Source organism: Thermobia domestica, chromosome 10, assembly GCF_964235325.1.
Source record: "Thermobia domestica chromosome 10, izTheDome1.hap1.1, whole genome shotgun sequence".
Taxonomy (NCBI): Eukaryota; Metazoa; Arthropoda; class Insecta; order Zygentoma; family Lepismatidae; genus Thermobia; species Thermobia domestica.
The window spans coordinates 159,565,584-159,583,874 of NC_137463.1; the positions used below are offsets into that span (position 1 = coordinate 159,565,584).

General features: G+C 35.0%; 1 protein-coding gene across 1 annotated transcript in view; it reads right to left on the bottom strand.

Annotated features, from left to right (window-relative positions):
- LOC145661650 (uncharacterized) overlaps positions 1–16,413 on the bottom strand; it is a gene marked incomplete at its 5' end in the record, with an annotated part of 317,800 nt that extends 301,387 nt beyond the window's left edge. Inside the window, one exon of the mRNA XM_081726973.1 lies at positions 15,868–16,413. Coding sequence (XP_081583099.1) covers positions 15,868–16,413 — 546 coding nt within the window. The remainder of the gene's footprint in view (positions 1–15,867) is intronic.
- Between the last annotated feature and the right edge of the window lie 1,878 nt (positions 16,414–18,291).

An 18,291-nucleotide genomic window follows, 5' to 3' on the forward strand; every position in this document is an offset into this window, starting at 1 on the left:
TGACCAAAAAGTTCAGCACAACAATACCTCAACAGGTGAAGCTGGATTGTGCGAGGGCATAGGCAGTCAATATGGCCTCCATGCTCGTATGTGACCACCACGAACAGCTATACAGGCACGACATCTGGCCTCCATGCTGCAAATCAGAGTGTTGATCAAGTCTTGTGGCAGATGTTGCCACTCCTCGAGGAGAGCTGCTCCCAGGTCAGGGAGAGTGTGTGGTGGTGGACTGTACTGCGCTATTCGCCGTCCAAGAGCATCCAACACATGCTTGATGGGATTCAAGTCCAGCAAATATGCAGGCTATGCAATACGCGTAATGTCTTCGCTCTCCAGATAGTCGGAAACAAGATGTGCACGGTGTGGGCGGGCATTGTCATCCATGAACAGGAAGTCTGGGCCAAATGCTCCGCGGAAATTGCGCACATGTGCATTCAGAATTTCATCCCGGTACCGTTGTGCTGTTAAAGTGCCATGTTGCACAATATGGAGGTCCATTTTCCCATTCAGCATAATTCCACCCCACACCATAATGGAACCACCGCCATAGGAAGGCCGTTCAGCAATGAAGTTTGAATGATAGCGTGTTCATGGCTCTCTCCACACTAAAGTCCAACCAGAATCATACGACAAACTGAATCTCGACTCATCGGAGAACATGACACGCGCTCACTGGTGTTCCCCCATGCAACATGTTCCTGACACCATGTGTAACGCGCACGTTTGTGCTCCACTTTCAATGGCGCACATAGCACAGGCCTTCCTGCATACAGTCCTGCTCTGTTGAGCCGACGACGAACAGTTTCACGACTCACGCGTTGTTCTGTAGCCTGAAACAACTCATTGGCCAGTTGAGATCGTGACTCTTGACGGTTACGTTTGGCAGAAATTGTGAGAAATCCGTCATCGACGGCCGACGTCTTCTTCGGACGGCCTCCTCCATGAATTCTACTGACTTTACCTCCATTTTGGAAGCGACTCCACAGCCTTGACACAACGCTTTTGTTCACGTTGAATTCCTGCGCCACTTCCACTTGCGATCGACCCAATTCCAACCGCCCAATTATTCGCCCGCGGTCAAAGTCACTCAAATGTCGTCTATCAATCATTGCAAGGTGTGTACCCCACACAAGAATCACTAACACAATGCTTGGAGCCTCGGACAATACTAGGCTGTGGTGTACGCCTCATGGCATAATTTGTTCGCCGCGCTTGAAACGGTGCTGCTTATGCAATAGAACGTGTGTTCGCCTTGCCTGTGCGTCTCTGACGCGTCTCTGTGTATGTGCATGCCACTAACGAGTGTTGAATGGGACTCACACGTCGCTTATACCACGTTCTCTCGGGTTGCTTAAGTTTTGTGGAGCAGTGTATTTGAAATGCGAGTGCAGAAAAATTTCATCATTCTATCTTCTCGCAAAGAAAAAAAAAGATTGAACTATGCGAATATAGATTTTAAGAAAATCACCATTAAAAATGAATAGACGTTCATTATATACGAGAGTACATCACGTAGATCGTCACAATGTTACATATTTCCTTTTTAATATAGTCCTTGATATGTTAGTCATAAATAATATAAAGAACCTAACATCATAATGAACTGAACAATCTGCTCGTTTTACTTATTTTCTTTTCTTATCTCCTATGAAAAAATAATAGAAATTCAAAAAACAACAAGGCTCATAGTGGCAAAAGTTACGAAAGTAGAAAATAAGACAAGTGACGAAGAAAACAAGTGACGAAAGAAGAAAATAAAAATGTGAAAATTAAGAGCAGAATAACGTTTTAGGATGAAAAAAGAATACATACAAGGAGATTTCTATAAGATCAGTGACATATTTTCTGAATCTCGATATTGGGAATGAAAACACAGTAAACAAGGTTGAGAAATGATTTATCATACTTGGGGACCTTAAGAAAGCAACATCAAAGATAGGGAATAAAAATAGCTGGGATGTTATCTCAGACCAAAGTTATTTAATAATATCTACAGTGTGGCTAAACCTATCTACCAATTATAAAAGTAATTTTCTCCCCAATTAAGTAGTAAAATTTGAAGAAAATTAAGCAAAGCATTATGTATATCTCGAAGATGAAAATAATCTGATGGATTTATATCTTTAAAATTTAAAAATGGAATAAGTTACATATCGTGAAATTTTTACCATTTTTAACAAATATTCGTTACAACGACGTGTTAAATTTTGAGAAAAAATTGAGTAAAATCGTTCAAGTTGAAATCAAACATACCCAACATCTTGAAACATAAGTGGCAGGATATGTTGTGATATGTAAATTTTAAATGATCACTACAAGTCTTTTCGTTCTGTTGTTGTTTATTCTTAAAGTTGGAGCCTAAGTTTTGCTACACTCTATAGTAGATAAGAAATATGTTGGAGTAAGTTGTTAGAAAGAAGAATTAGTGATGAACTTTAAAAGGTATGGTGACATTCTTGAAGTTCAATGTTTAACGATATATTTCCTGAAAATTATTTGATTGCTACTGATTTTTCCAATGAAGGCTATTGTTTGTAGTAGAAGTCAATACAAAGTGAAATTCAATACAGAATGCCAATGAAACCTATTTTTAGGACTGAAGTTGCTAGGTAGGGTAAAGGAGTGAAGTCAGGGCTCGAAAGGGACCGGAACAAATCTACGTGAAGGTGTGTTGTTGTAGCAATATTTGTAACTTTTAACAGAGTATTATGACATCTCAAGTTACCTTCATTTTTGGGACCTTGTGACTCTTGTTTATTATTATTAGTTTCTGTGTCTAGTGTGTTCGATTGTAGTTATCATTGACCAAACGATAATCTTAATACAAATTCAAGATTTGTATCTTGGCTATCATTCTTACTCTTCTTCTTCTTCTTCTTGTCTTTTTCTTTTTTTAAATTTACTTGCCCTCATTAAACGAACTTCGTAAAGTAGGCTGAGCATTGTGATTCAAACACAAATCAAAATCGTTCTTGCAACATACTTTCCATTTTCCGATATCAAGTAGATCATAAGTATTGTTGACGTCCCAAACAACAGCGCACGTTATGTCTTAAGAGGGCTGGCATCAACATTATTTTACTCCAACCAAATTCGTTTGAAGTTGACGAATAAATGTCATGTGAAATGCTTTAATTTTCTGCTCGTAATCTGTGGCTTGTAAAGTCTGCTAAGAGCTTTTCGCATATATTAGCAAACTGACTGTTGCAAAATATCAAATTTCGTCAAATTTCTGTGAATTAAAACAACTTCACATGGGTTACGTCCAAAGGTGCTGATTTCTTTGTAACTTTTGGGGAATTCAGTTATCGGTTTGTATATTCATAAAAACACATATAACAATAAAAAATACATATTCATAAAATACACAGGAGCCCAAATGAGCTTTGAGGGCCCCGGGCCACCCAGGATCGGCGATCTTGGTTACATCACAGTTGGCAGGCAATCTTTTCTTAAATTATCGAAAGTGTTTTATCCTACGAGAGTCAGAGCCTACCGTTAATAACTTCAACGTCATTTCAAGACAGAATAATTGGGTAAAACAATAACTATAAACAGGTGACATATTTATGATTAACATAGCGTAAGGTGGTCAAATAGAATCAATTAGATAATAGTAGTTTTATATATTGAAATGTACCTTCATAATCAGACAGAAGGCTCTTTGTGGTTAGAGAACATTTTAGAACAATACTTAATTACCTGTTCTTGTTATTATTATTAAAATCTAAAGATTCTAGTCCCAATTAGAAAGGCCGTAATTTTATCCCATCACAAGTTTCGTTTCGTTGATAAAAAAAACAAAAAAAAAAAACAACGAAATTTGATATGTGTAGTTTATTTACTACTCATAGCATGGTTATATTATTGATTTGTACAATTTTAATATTGATGATGCAGAAAAGGGAGATAAATTTTGATTTTTTAAATATATATATATATATATATATATATATATATATATATATATATATATATATATATATATATATATATATATTTAAAGTTTCTTTTCAGTAAAGAGGTTACACCATAGTGGCGTGGTCAGGGAACATAACGGAGAACACTAATAAGTGCCACATTGATGAAATGCGTCCATGATTGTACGCGCAAATAACGTCGAATAAGCCCGAGCGTCATTTCATCATGTCAACTAGAAATAGGATTCTGGTTCTTACCTTTCTTTTTTTTAACGTTCGTATTCCGGTTTTTTATCTCCCAGTAACACCGGTACTGATTTTGATATGCTTGGACAGATTAAAAACAAATTATAATGAAATAGTTATGAATTTCAAAGTTTCCAATTTGAGTTGAGTTGATTTTGAGTTTAACGCCTCTTTCAGCAGCGAGGCAACATGAGAGGGGGACCAACCGATTAAAGTGAGAATCGCTGAGAATCGAATCCAAGCCTCCCACGCCAAAGTAGTGTAAGCTAACCGCTTAGCCACGAAGTAGCTCAAGTTTTCAATTTACTTTGAATCTTAACATAATTGACCCACCATTAGCAAATATTGGTCTACCCAGAAAAGTGAACAATCAGTATTACAGTGGTGGTTAGGCTACGCTCAAAAGTAATAGTTAAGCTAGTTTTGCGCGCTTTCTTTTAAGTACATTACAATTTAGATATTATACATTGGAAGTAATTTTGTTCAATTATTATGAGTAGTGGAATCTTTTCAGGGATTAGCTCACGATGGCTGCTCTCCTGCATCTAACGTAAATTCGTGTAATTTCAAAATCACCAATAGTGTCCTAGTGTAGCCCCTTTCTACTTGTTTCTTCGGACAAACATTTGTGGTAAATAGTCTAATTATGAGGTGGTACTTTTTTTTAGTTTAACATCCTACGACTATGCTCTTTTGTCTAAAGAAGATGGGTTAATTATGAAAATGAACGATGATGAAATTAAATTTATTGTGCTCTCCTATCAGAAATCGAAGCCAGGATCATTTATATCAGAGGCGCACACGCTAGCTACTAGACTAGTGGAGAATAATAGGGCGACAATGTGCAAATATTACTTATATGCTGTAATATAATAATTTGGCTAGCGATTTTAACACACTAAATGTCACTATCAGGAATATATTTCATGAACCACGATTATGCTCCGAGGCTAAAGGAGACGGTGACGATAATAGTAAATGAAATGATGGAATTAAGTGAAAGAAAGCTGCACAACACCGAGATAATTCACACACATGATATTTTTCTAGCACAAATGTGTTGCTTGGCTGTAGCTGGAATTGAACTAGGGACCTCATGCATCAAATATTAGCACCTCATCATTAAACCAGTATGTCACCGAATTTGGAAGCTACTTATATAAGATTTGGGTTTGCAACTTTACGTAGAATCCGAATCAAATTAGCTCCCACCGGGAATCGAACTCGGGTTTCCCACGCAAAAGGCGTGTACGCTATTCACATAGCTACGAGGGAGCTCTCTACCCCATACACGTGGAAGTTAGGAATTATATTATATTACATGTTTCTTCTGTACAGTTGTAGGTAAATTTGGTATATTCGATTTCTGATACTTAAAACTAGAAGTATTCACTCATTAGAAGGAATGTTGGAAGTTCCATTCCAAATAACAGTACAAATTTACTATGGACCATGCAGATGGAGAAAGGATGAAAATTAAACCATTGGGTGTAAAGAAACAAATACTGTGTATACAAATACTTACATAGTTGATATACGATTCGCATACATTTAAGGATTCTATTCCACAGGGTTAGGGGAAAGGAGAGTTTAAACTGTTATATGTATTTACAGTATCATTCTGTATCAAGCCAGAAAATTTGGTTAATAGAAGCATTTTGATACTCAAAATACGAGTATTTCATTCAAGCATGTAAACTTAGAAAATTTCGTCCCGAAGGAGTAAAGAAATGCAAAAATGTGAAATATTTCGAATTAAAAGAGGAATCTCATTTTTCTAAAGTTGTACTATATGTATATATCAGCGATTTTCCTTTTAGATTTAGCTTTTCCTGTAGCAAATTGAGAAACATATTTAACTTTGCATAGCAAATGTTTATATATGAGATCTGAAATTATAATTTATTCTGAGTTCGGAACCACATAAAGTACCACCGGGGATCAAACCTGAGCCTCTTGCGCCAACAACATAACCACAAGATAGTTCTATAAACCAGAAGAGCGTAGCAACATAAATATACCGTCTTTATTTAATTCAATGCCATGAAACAAATATGAAAACATTGAACAAAAGCAAGAGTACGGATAAAGTCATATTTTTTCTAATGATCCACTTCCTAAATTCAATTTCGGAACTTCCATTTTAAAAATACAATACGAGTAAAGCCCATTCTTTACGGATAGAATGCAATGTGGAAATGGACATGGCCACTCTTGCTGTCAATTTTAAGGTCAATCTCCAGTAATATTGTTTGTAGTCCGCAGTAGAACATGTTCACGAAAACCTAAGTGATACTTAGAATGAAATGGACAGTTTTCGAAGAAATATTCAATGGGGAGCTTTAATAAGATTGAAAGAGTCATGAAGGCTGAAGGATGACATATTGTCTTCTGTTGGAAAAAATAGATTTATTTGGCAATAAATTACGGTATCGCAGTTGATCATAGATGTATCGCAGCTTGCGATAAACTTTTAAGATTGATTCCATTTCACTATTCTTGCGTAGGGAACTACGATGCAATAACACTTAACTAGAACATATATGTAGAACAAATAGAAGTACTTATTTGGAGAAAAAAATCTTTGGCATGGATCACATTCAATCACATAGATGGTTTACAATAAAGGCATCTCAACCCATTCCGGAGATATGATGAGCAGTGATTAAAGTTCGCAACAATACTTAAAAATATGAAATTGGAGAACTTGTAATTATAGCTACCTAAAACTATTGCTGTAATGTTATAGAAGCAGTTAAAAGACCCACTTTTTAAAATAATTTTCTAAAATTACGTCATTTGGAGATGTATTTCAATCTCTACTCATGTTTCTCATGTTTTTGGAACGTGTTGAAATATCAAATTGCTCTAAACGTAATTGTAGACTTTAAGTTTATTGTAATTGTTTTCACCTATTCAAAATAAAACCTTTTGAGGAAAGTAATAATTTCAATCTCAACTTTGCTCCCACTGCTAGAAATACGTCATATCATAATCATAGTGTTCGATTCAAAAGTACTTCCCATATACATTGACATGTCGTTCTCATTTTCGTTATTACAGTTCTAGAGGCCTTTTGTATCTCAATGAATGCTTGTGATATTGTAGCACCTTTAGTTTATAACATTGAATAATGTATGTAGATTAGTCGGTTTTAATTCAACATATATATTTGAAATATGTAATAATCCGATAGTGTAAAATATATATAGTAAAACCTGCCTTCAACGGACCCTTTATTAAACGGAAAATTGTCTTAAACAGAAATATTTCACGGTCCCATGCATTTTGGAGTAAAAGCGTGTTAAAGTTCCTTTTTTAACCGGAAACTGTGTTATGCGGACAAGTGAAAACAAAACAAACATTTAACGGAAAATTCTGAGTTCCGGACTACAGCGTTTAGAAAATTTTAGACATCCTGTGAGAGGGCAAACATATGTATTACAGTGTCTGAGATAAATTCTTCGTTCTTTAGTTAAATCTTTCTGGACTGTGTTACCTTCCCCAAGCACTACTTATATTCACTCTCCACAATTTTCTAGTCCTACGGAGAATGTCTCCTTTGTAGGTGAACTTCTGTTCCACTTGTGTAGCGACTACCGACGACCGACAGAAATGAGGAGAAAACTGGCAAAACAAGGTTCTGGAAGAAAGGAATTGAGGCAATAAAGCACAAATCATAATCTCTATCACGTGTCGTGAAGACAAGCAATGAAGGATTCAGAGGACTTTCAGAATTCAAGAGGAAACTTTTTTTTTTTTTTTGCCCTGAAGTATACCGCGCGACGTTTTGAAAAAAAAAATGCACCTTGTTTTCAAGCAAAGGTCATGTGCAAAACATGTAAGAGAACTATGTCATTGTTTCTCATTTGCACTTTCTAATCCCCCCTTTCTCCTCTCCCTTGCTTTCAGGAGTGAATTTTCTGAAATCTCAATACCAGATTGAAGGCAACGAAAAGTTCCTTGACAAAGGTTTGCAAACAATACTCAGAAGTGTACAATAATTTCCTGTTTATTTTCGTCCTTCAACTTCGCAACTCTCGGTTTTCTGTCTTGTCAATCACCATTATAATCCAACTTTTAGCAATACTCCTGTAAACTTACATTTTTGCGTTATATTGGCAGCAAATATTATGATTTGTAAATCACGGATTGTGCTTGATCTTAAGAATCAGGCTAAAAGTGATTCATGTTAGTGAACGGGGAACGTAAAGCAAATCATGATGTTCAACATTGGTAAAACTCAGGTGCACGAGATTGTAAAGAAAAAATGGAAATTTTGAAGCGGTGGGAAAACTGCAGTAATGGGAAAATAAAGAGAGAACTTAAGAAAACTGAAAAGCCAGGATATTAATGAAATAGTATAGGAGTGGTTTGTTAGTGTTAGAATAAAAAATCACAGCATATTGGGCCCTATATTACAGGAATACGTTTAAACGGTAGCTAAAATACCGGTAAAACTGAATTCAAAGCATCTAATGCATGGTTAGAAAGTTTCCCCAAAAGGCATCAGATAGTTTTAGCGATTTTTTTGGTGAATCGTATGATGTAAATAGTGAAATATTTGATGAATGGGTTGCTAAACTACTTTCCATAACCGAAGGACATGAAATTGAACTGTATATTTTTAAAAGGAAATTTCTACCTCCATTAAGCGGAAACCTGACTTTAACGGAAATTTTTACGAGTCCCTTTCGATTGCGCTAAAGACAGGTTTCACTATATATATATATATACTGTATATATATATATATATATATATATATATATATATATATATATATATATATATATATATATATATATATATATATATATAGTTGACAACACTGTTAATCGATTGGTTTACTGCGGTATGTCAAATAATGTCCCTCCTCGATATTTGTATGGTACAAATTTTATCTAATAGTTTCAACCATACAAAGGAGTTCAAAATATTTATATGGTCCACCTTGTATATATATTTTATAGTAGCGAGGAAAAATATGCAATTCCTATTCAAAGTCTTTATTGCATGCATTTAGGCAATATGGATTTTAATCTAATTTGGATAGATCTTGAGTACTAAATGACTGTAAACAAGTGATAATGGAAAGGATATACTGTACATTTTGCATTCATGCCATTGCATCTTCTATTCAATTACGATTCTATACATAACACATCTATTCATTAGGTAACTAAGTGACAGTTACATTAACATAAATTAACATTGAAGAGATCACAATGAGATTGTCTTCTCGAGTTTTATGTGTAGTAATTGATTATTACGTTTCAAATATTATTATTACTCCAAAAGAAGTAAATGCAGTTATATATTTGAGCACAAGGACAGCAAATGAAAATGAGTTGAAAGACAAAATAATCATAGATTAATTAAGGGAAATAAATGTTACTGTATTGTATCGAGGACGCTTAGAATAAACAAGTGACTTCTGTTTTCTAAATTGTGAAACTACAGTTCACTAGCAAACTATAAGGGCTCCAATGCCATAACTAGAGGTGATAGGTGTATTAGTTCCGATTTCAATAGACGGAAATATAGCCTATACTTGGAAAACTGAATCTATACTGAAAAATAATTTCTCCCTATTACTTACAATTTTTGCTCCTTGAAAATTAAATATTAAAATGAAAAGCAAAGATTTTTTACAACTTTAGATTTGAATAAAAGGATTGAAGTCGAGATTGAATTTATTCCTGAAACACTAAATTCTACGAAATAAATAATTTATTTTTATCTATTATCGTTTTCTCTCCATGAAGAGTAATACTGAAATCAGAAGTTGCTGAAGATGTCTATTCTTTCCTATTTCAAGTTAAACATTAGAGCTGATAATGAACTTAGTCTTGGAACAGTAATTTCATATCAAGACATCGTGAAACGGTATCTGTTACTGTTTTCGCTCTATAGAATCAGTATTTAAAGCGGATATTGATAATTTCTACAGTCACCTGTTCTATTACAGTTTTAAGTACGGAAATAATATCTGTTCTTGCAGAGTTCATATTTAAACTAAATGTTTGTCCCTAACTTTCACAGTTTTTCTCTTCTGTAAAAACTATGAAAGAAATATGAGAGATAATGATAATTATATTTTCAAAACATCAATATTCAAACTAGAAATGATATGTTTCTGCTACTTCTGGTAACAACAGAGGGATTAGGACTAAGAATCAACATGCTTTTGGTATTCTAAATTCATATCAAGAAAACTTTTCTTGCTTTTCCTATATGAGTTCCTAGATTGAAACCGGAAATTGCACTAGATTTCAAACTCTCCTGGTTTTCATTGATAAGAACAGAGAAAAGAGATGTAAAATGCATGTAAACAAAAACGTTTCTTACTATCTGTTACCGTTTTTTCTGTATTGCGATTAACACTGAAACCGGAAAACCGAGATTTGTAGAACTTTCGGTTGAATTAGAAACATAAGGACGGAGAAAAACCTATTCTTGAAATCCTAAAGCCAACCAGAAAAACGTTTCTTGCTATTTGTTATTGTTTTGGCTCGATGCATCAATATTAAAAACGGAAATTGCAGTGTAAATCAAACATTTCGTGATGAAAGCAGAGAAATTGTCAATTCTTGAAATGCTAAATCTATCTTTTACCGCTTTTGGTCTGATACCTGTCGACAGACAGAGAGATGAATGAAATAACATAGGCATCCTAAAAGAAATCAATAACTCATTCATATCATAGTTTGGAAATATACAATTATCAAATTGTATGTGTCCGTTGTATTGTGTGAATCTAGAAATTGCTCATGAAGAACTCGCTCATGAAGAAATTGCTCAAGGCCAAAGTTTTTTAAAGACTAAGGTTTGAAGAAATTCTACGTTGCAGAAACGTATGATGAAACGAGTGAATACAGAAAAGTACACAATGAAAAACTTTCTAATATGTTTTCGTCATCAAATATAATCCTGATGATAAATGTAATCAAAGCTTTCAGTTTAACGTCCCACGATTATGTCTTTTAGGCTGAGGGAAACGATGATTAAGGTAAGTGAATGATGATGGAAGAATTGGTGGAATGAAAAAGTGGGAAGAAACGGGAGTGCCTCTAGAAAATCCACGGAGACGATGTTACCAACCCAAAATTTACTGGCCGGGGATCAAACCGAGGACCCATGCACTTCAGTAAAAACTCTACCACTGAGCCATCGTGCCCTCTAATTTTTATGATAAGATCGTTACGCCTAGGATGAGCAAAAACGTTGTTCGCATCGGAAATGAGGTTTGTGCATGTGGTTCTATTTGAGAACATTATGGGCGAAAAACCTTTGAATGCACGAATAAGGTAAGAGCATAATACACTAGACTCTCGCTAATCTGGCCATTCCTGGCACATGTGGGTGCCGGATTAGCGAAAGTGCCGGATTATTGAGTGTCTGACATTTATTTGATTTATTTATTTCTTTTGCTTTTTTTATTTATTTTGAAAACATAGAGGATATAGTATACTGTACTTTATTAAATCGAAGGATATAATTTTAAAACATAGAGGATATACTTTAATAAATTCAAATATAAATTAATTTTCAAAAAAAACTTACAAGTAAACCTTACGTTTGGGTGAATCGAGTTGCTGACTGAGACACACATGAAACAGTAGTACTAAATGTGATTAGTATTTCAGTGAAGTTTTAGGTGCGAAGCTCCAGGGGTTTAGGAGATACAGCTACCAGAACATCACATGGAAGTACAGAATAGTCTTCATACAGTTGGAGGTAAAAGCTCTGTAAGACCTCTTGTAACGACAAAAGGTGCATAACAAATATATGGGTACATATTAGGACTAGGGGGAAGTCATATAGTAAGGGTATATCTGACGGCGGCCATCTTGAAATCCGCCATTTTGAATCAAGCTTAAGTTTTTAAAATAGGAATAGGGTCATGTGATACATGATTTAAGACTCAAATTTAATCAGAAGAACAATGGTGACGTTAATTTTGATTTACGCGCAATTGGTAAAAAGTTACAGGGAAATTAAATATTGTTGCAGCATATGTATTAGTTCTTTACCCCACCTTGTAAATTTTGTTTTAATGATAATAATTAAATAAAAAGCAGGTGGATAAATATTAGGTCTATGGTAAGAGTTGCATTGATGGCGGCCATGTTCAAATCCGCCATTTTGAATCAGACAAAAGTTTTAAACAAAACGCATAACAGTGAGACCTTATTAATAGCAAATTTTACCATAACCATTTTTAACAATTTTTGCTTTATCATTAACCAGCACAAAGTTAAATGGATCGCTTCTTACGACTACTGCTTTGACGGAATTGTTAACGACAAATGTGTCAAGTGTAACTCGATTGCCTGTGTCAGGTGTGCTCACTGTGAGCAGAGCATTTGTGCAAGTCATGCACTCTTTTCTGAATTACATATTGATTGTACTAATTGAGGACTTTTCTGGAAAACACCAAAGACCCAAGTTCAATTATGACTCAGTTCCACTTTGGTCATTTTTATTTAAATTAGCAACTTGTTTATGCGATAACAAATGCTGGTTAATGATAAAGCAAAAATGGTTATACCGTTGGATTTATGGTAAAATTTGCTATTAATAAGGTGTCACTGTTATGCGTTTTGTTTAAAACTTTTGTCTGATTCAAAATGACGGATTTAACAAAGCCGTCAACAAGGCAACTCTTACCATAGACCTAATATTTATCCACCTGCTTTTTATTTAATTATTATCATTAAAACAAAATTTACAAGGTGGGGTAAAGGACTAATACATATGCAGCAACAATATTTAATTTCCCTGTAACTTTTTACCAATTGCGCGTAAATCAAAATTAACGTCACCATTGTTCTTCTGATTAAATTTGAGTCTTAAATCATGTATCACATGACCCTATTCCTATTTTAAAAACTTAACCTTAATTCAAAATGGCGGATTTCAAGATGGCCGCCGTCAGGTATACCCTTACTATATGACTTCCCCCTAGTCCTAATATGTACCCATATATTTGTTATGCACCTTTTGTCGTTACAAGAGGTCTTACAGAGCTTTTACCTCCAACTGTATGAAGACTATTCTGTACTTCCATGTGATGTTCTGGTAGCTGTATCTCCTAAACCCCTGGAGCTTCGCACCTAAAACTTCACTGAAATACTGACCACATTTAGTACTACTTTCTCATATGTGTCTCAGTCAGCAACTCGATTCACCCAAACGTAAGGTTTACTTGTTAGTCCTTGAGTAGTATCACTCAATATTTCATCACTCAAAACTTGTTCATGACTCGCAGAAAATTTTCGGATTGAATTATGGGAACAAACAGGAGTTTTTTTTTTTTTTTTTATGAAACTCAAGACTGATAATCTCTAACCATAAATGACCTTCGCTATATTTAAATACGTCAGAAAAGAAATTAACCCTGGAATCAATTCTACGGTTAAATTATATATCTCGTTAAACTTGTTCCACGCTCATTCACAATGGTTAATTTGTTACGTGTGATACAAACCACATGGGGTTCTACGACATCCAAACAAAAAAAAAAGACACATATATCAGTCAGAAAAAGTGACTGACGTGCAATATATCACTTCATGTACAAAAATAAGAACAAAAAGTTAAACTGATATGGGTTCGATGGAGTTTTCTTTACAAGTTATAAACTGTAATAATAATTGTTATTATTATTTTAATTAACATGAAACGATTATGTACCGAGGCTCAAAGGACGTGATGGCGAAATGATTTGAAATACTTTAATTTAACGTCCCACAATTATGACCTTTAAGTTAAAGGAGTCGGATGATTAAAGAAAGTGAATTGCTCAGAAATTAATTTTTTGCGTTCTTCCACTGGGAAAGAAACCCAGCATCAAATGCACGAAAGTTACACGCTCTAGCTATTAGACTAGCTGACAGGGCTACGGTGATGATGATAATGAATGAAAAAGTGGAGGAAACGGAAGAACCCTAAGAAAACCCATGCAGAGTGTTTGTGCACCATAAAGCTCACTTGGGCTGCGGAGGATCAGTGATTGAGAGCTCAACTGGAATGCAGGGTTCCTGGTTCGATCCGAGCTTGCAAGTGAGCTTTGTAGCGGACAAACACCGTGTGCATTTTTTTTTGATGATTGTCCCCTTTCTTCAAACTTCCTTCATTTCACTATTATCATCCATCTCATCACTACAGTATCTCTTAGCTCGGTGCTTAAACGTGAGGCGTTAAACCAGAAAACAGCCTACTTAACGCAAGGTTGGATCTAATCAGGGATTCTACGCGCCATAGCTGAGCTCTCTAATACTGAGCAGTCACCGCGACTCCTATTATTATTATTATTATTATTATTATTACGTATTATTATTATTATTATTATTATTATTATTATTAGTAGTAGTAGTAGTAGTAGTAGTAGTAGTAGTAGTAGTAGTAGTAATAGTAGTAGTAATAGTAGTAGTAGTAGTAGTAGTAGTAGTAGTAGTAGTAGTAGTAGTAGTAGTAGTAGTAGTATTTTGACGAAATGTACCTTTGGAACTTGCCTGTATTGTCTCAAAGGTAAACAAAAGAAATGATAACTGAAGGTTCCATTTCGATAGGAAACATTTCTCAATGGTTTTTGTGTACTGTGATTTTCTAAATGAAAGTGGGAAAACCTATTCAGTGATATAGAAAGAAATATTGTTAAATTTAATTATTACTACTTAATTCACAAAGATTCACCTATGCATTTACAATAACCTAGTTTCAACTAAAATAGAAACTTTAGAAATTTAAGGAGTGTGAACTTCAAACTTAAAGTAATACAACATATTACTAGATACACTTGATACATTTTAAGGAGAGGCTGGATATGTTTCGACATAGGAAAAGACAGAGGGAGAGAAAGAAGCATTAATAGACAATAACAATTATATTGAACAGTGTTAAATATTTCGAAGTATACTGGTCTGGATCTTTGGAAGTGCTATGAAGAGAAATACCAAATCTTTGAGATGCAGTCAATCCCTTCGCTATTTCGTCATTTGATTTAGAACAGAGGTCATATTTAAAGAAATATTTATCTCATTTTTGGATGGTAAAATCCTTAATCTAATGTCATTGCAGAAGCTATAAAATCATATTTTCCGTACCTTTCGTAGCATTTGTTCCAAGCCAGTAGGATCTAAAATATTATCTGAGGTTGAGAGTAAAGTGCTTCCAGGCAGGCCATGTTCAATTATTTTAAATAAGAGCGTATAATTACCCTTGAATAAGGACTATCTCCAAACCTTTGTTCATTTTGTTTTACAGTTTTTTTTTTTTGATCACTTGTTTTCCAAATACTCAAACTTTGTCAAACGCAGCTACAAATACTTTTCCTTGTCATTTTACTCAAATTTTCTATAATATTAGAGGTTCACATTTCATATTTCTTTTACTTAAATAGGGAATCATAAAACAAATTTCCCATTGCTAACCTTGATGCTATACAACAAACTACTTTTATAAAAGAGTGATAGGCTATTTAAAAGAAATGGCATACTACTTGTGAAAATATTACGAAATAATTGACTAATACGAGACATTGAAATTAAAACTACTTTCATTCTTGCTAAAGTTATAATTTGATTAGAAATTCAATGATTGGAATTTTTTGATTACGTATGACATTTTATATCATATACATAGCATAAATAAATATTAAGATAGTGATTTAAGTTGAAAAAGAATAAAATATCTTACCTTATTCGGATAACCATTATATCGTAGTAACTTTTTGCAGCATTTCCCTCTGTTCTCATAATAGAACATTTGAACCATGGTCTCCGAGTTGGTCGGCTGCTGAGGGATGCAACAGCTTGACCACGCTGGTTGATGCGACCTTTGTTGAGAGGACGGTTCGTCGTCGAGGCTTCTTGATTGGCGTCGACATATATCAACTACTGCTAAAGCACTATCCGAGTCATTTCGTCTTGCATTGTCAACACGCCTGTTATGTTCATTGGGACGGCCTTCGGCAGCCACCACTGCCACAGCACCCACCTCGTCGTCCGTCTGTCTTCTCTGTTCCTCCGCTTCTTGGTGGACGGTGGCCGTCGTAGTGACCCTACTAACTCCTTCACCTCCTCCACCAACTGCCACTGGTTCATTCCCCGACGACGACGCCACGTCGGACACCGTGTGATAGCACTCTCCAAGGCGGACTGTCCACCACCCGACTACCTTTGCATTCACCTCGCACAGCACTTGTGTAATTCCACGCCCTGCTCTCGGCAGCCGACCGGCTCCTCATCTCCAGCTTCCTTGTTTACATCCCGAACACGCAGGCTTGAACTCCGAGAGACAGTGTGGCTACCTTCTGCGCACAGAAACTGCTGAGCAAATATGCAACAGCCACAGAGGGAGTGAGCGTTAGATACAGAGAATTAAAAGGACAGAAAATATAAACAAAACTGGAAGAATAACTAAAACGTAAGATATAATTAGATGAAATTACGTTATCTTTCTTCTTCCTATTATTCGATGTTGCGTTAAAAATAATACAAGTTTAAAGAAAGATATGTTAAATATTTTTTACAATGCTCCTTTCTCAATTTAATGCAGCTAATGATTCGGTACATAACGTCAGATAAGCTAGTAAAGCGGAATGCATATATGATAGTAGAATGTCTCCTAATAAACAAACAAACAAAGATAAACAACAACATTTAAATTATTCAAAGTAATAAAAATAAAAGTAAAATAAGACAAAAAGAAAAAAGTTTTCACTAGGCAAGACCAAATATAATTCTTGAAATATATATCATAATTCGATATGTGCCCCTGATGCTGAAGATTGGGTTCAATTTTCAGATTTCTTTCGTAGCTATATGAATAGCGTGCGCACACTTTTGGTGAGGGCGACCTGGGTTCGGTTCCTAGTGGAAGCTCATAGGGTTTGGGATTCACGTTAAGCTGTAGATTCTCGACTTATATATCTTTAGTGCTAAAAAGGACTAAATGCCAACCCTAGCAATCAGGTTCAATTTTTAATGGAGGTCCTTCGTGCCTATGCGGTTAGCTTACGCACCTTTGGCGTGGGAGATCAGTGTTTGATTCCCGGTGTAAACTTATGTGGCTTGGATCTCACGTTAAGCTGTAGTACCACTTATAAATATTGCCTCGCTGCTGAAAGGAACGGTAATTCAAAATCAAATCAAATCAATTTTCAAAGGGAACATTTATTTTATTTTATTTTATTTTAATTCAAGCACAACACAACAGTTCGTACTCTAAGTAAAGCTTTAGATTCTTGTCTCGCATAGTCTTTGTGTTTATGAGATGAGATGTTAACCTCCATCTCAATCAATTAAACATATTTAAACTTTCCATAAAATATTAAGGCATCACAAGTATTACAGAAGATGTGCTGTTGGACAACTCATTATTCTGGAGTCTGTCAGCACTGGTTGAAAAGTAGTTCTTAAAAGATAGAGTTGGTAATATTATTGTAAGTACATAGCGTTTGAACTAGCAAGTAATTATCAAGAAAGTGAACTTTTTGCAAAGCATGATTCATATAAAGTACAAAGTGAAATCAACAAATCCATTAAACAGCATTATATGTTATTTGAAACACTTCACTCTCCAAAGGAGAGCAGAGTGATTCTGTTCTTTTAATTCGGGCACAGTGCTAGTGCTGAACACTGTATCAATTAAGAAAATAAGGTAATGTCGTGTCTAGAATGTTATTATTACAAACAACAATAACAATAAAATGTTTCTAAATTGTTTCCTCAAGCACCAAAGAAACTACTCTAAAATGTTTAAGAAACATTTCTACCATTATATATACATCCTTAAGTACATAGCAAACAATATATAAGCGAAATAATTATGTATTTCTGCGTTTTACCTGGCCCAAACTATGCTATGCATAAGTGTCGGATGTCTTATAGAACGACTTAGTCTATCCGTCCGTCCGTCTATCTGTCTTTCCACAGGTATCAGAACAAAAACGGTAAGAGACATCGAAATGCGGTTTGTTGCAATCGATTCAGCGTGCCAAGAACAGGTTCCATGTCCATCTCCGTTAATCCATTATTCCCACCGAAAATAGTTCAAATTGGCAGTTTTGGTTTCAATGTTTATCGCCATAGAAGAAGATATAGCGAGATGTCGTTTTCT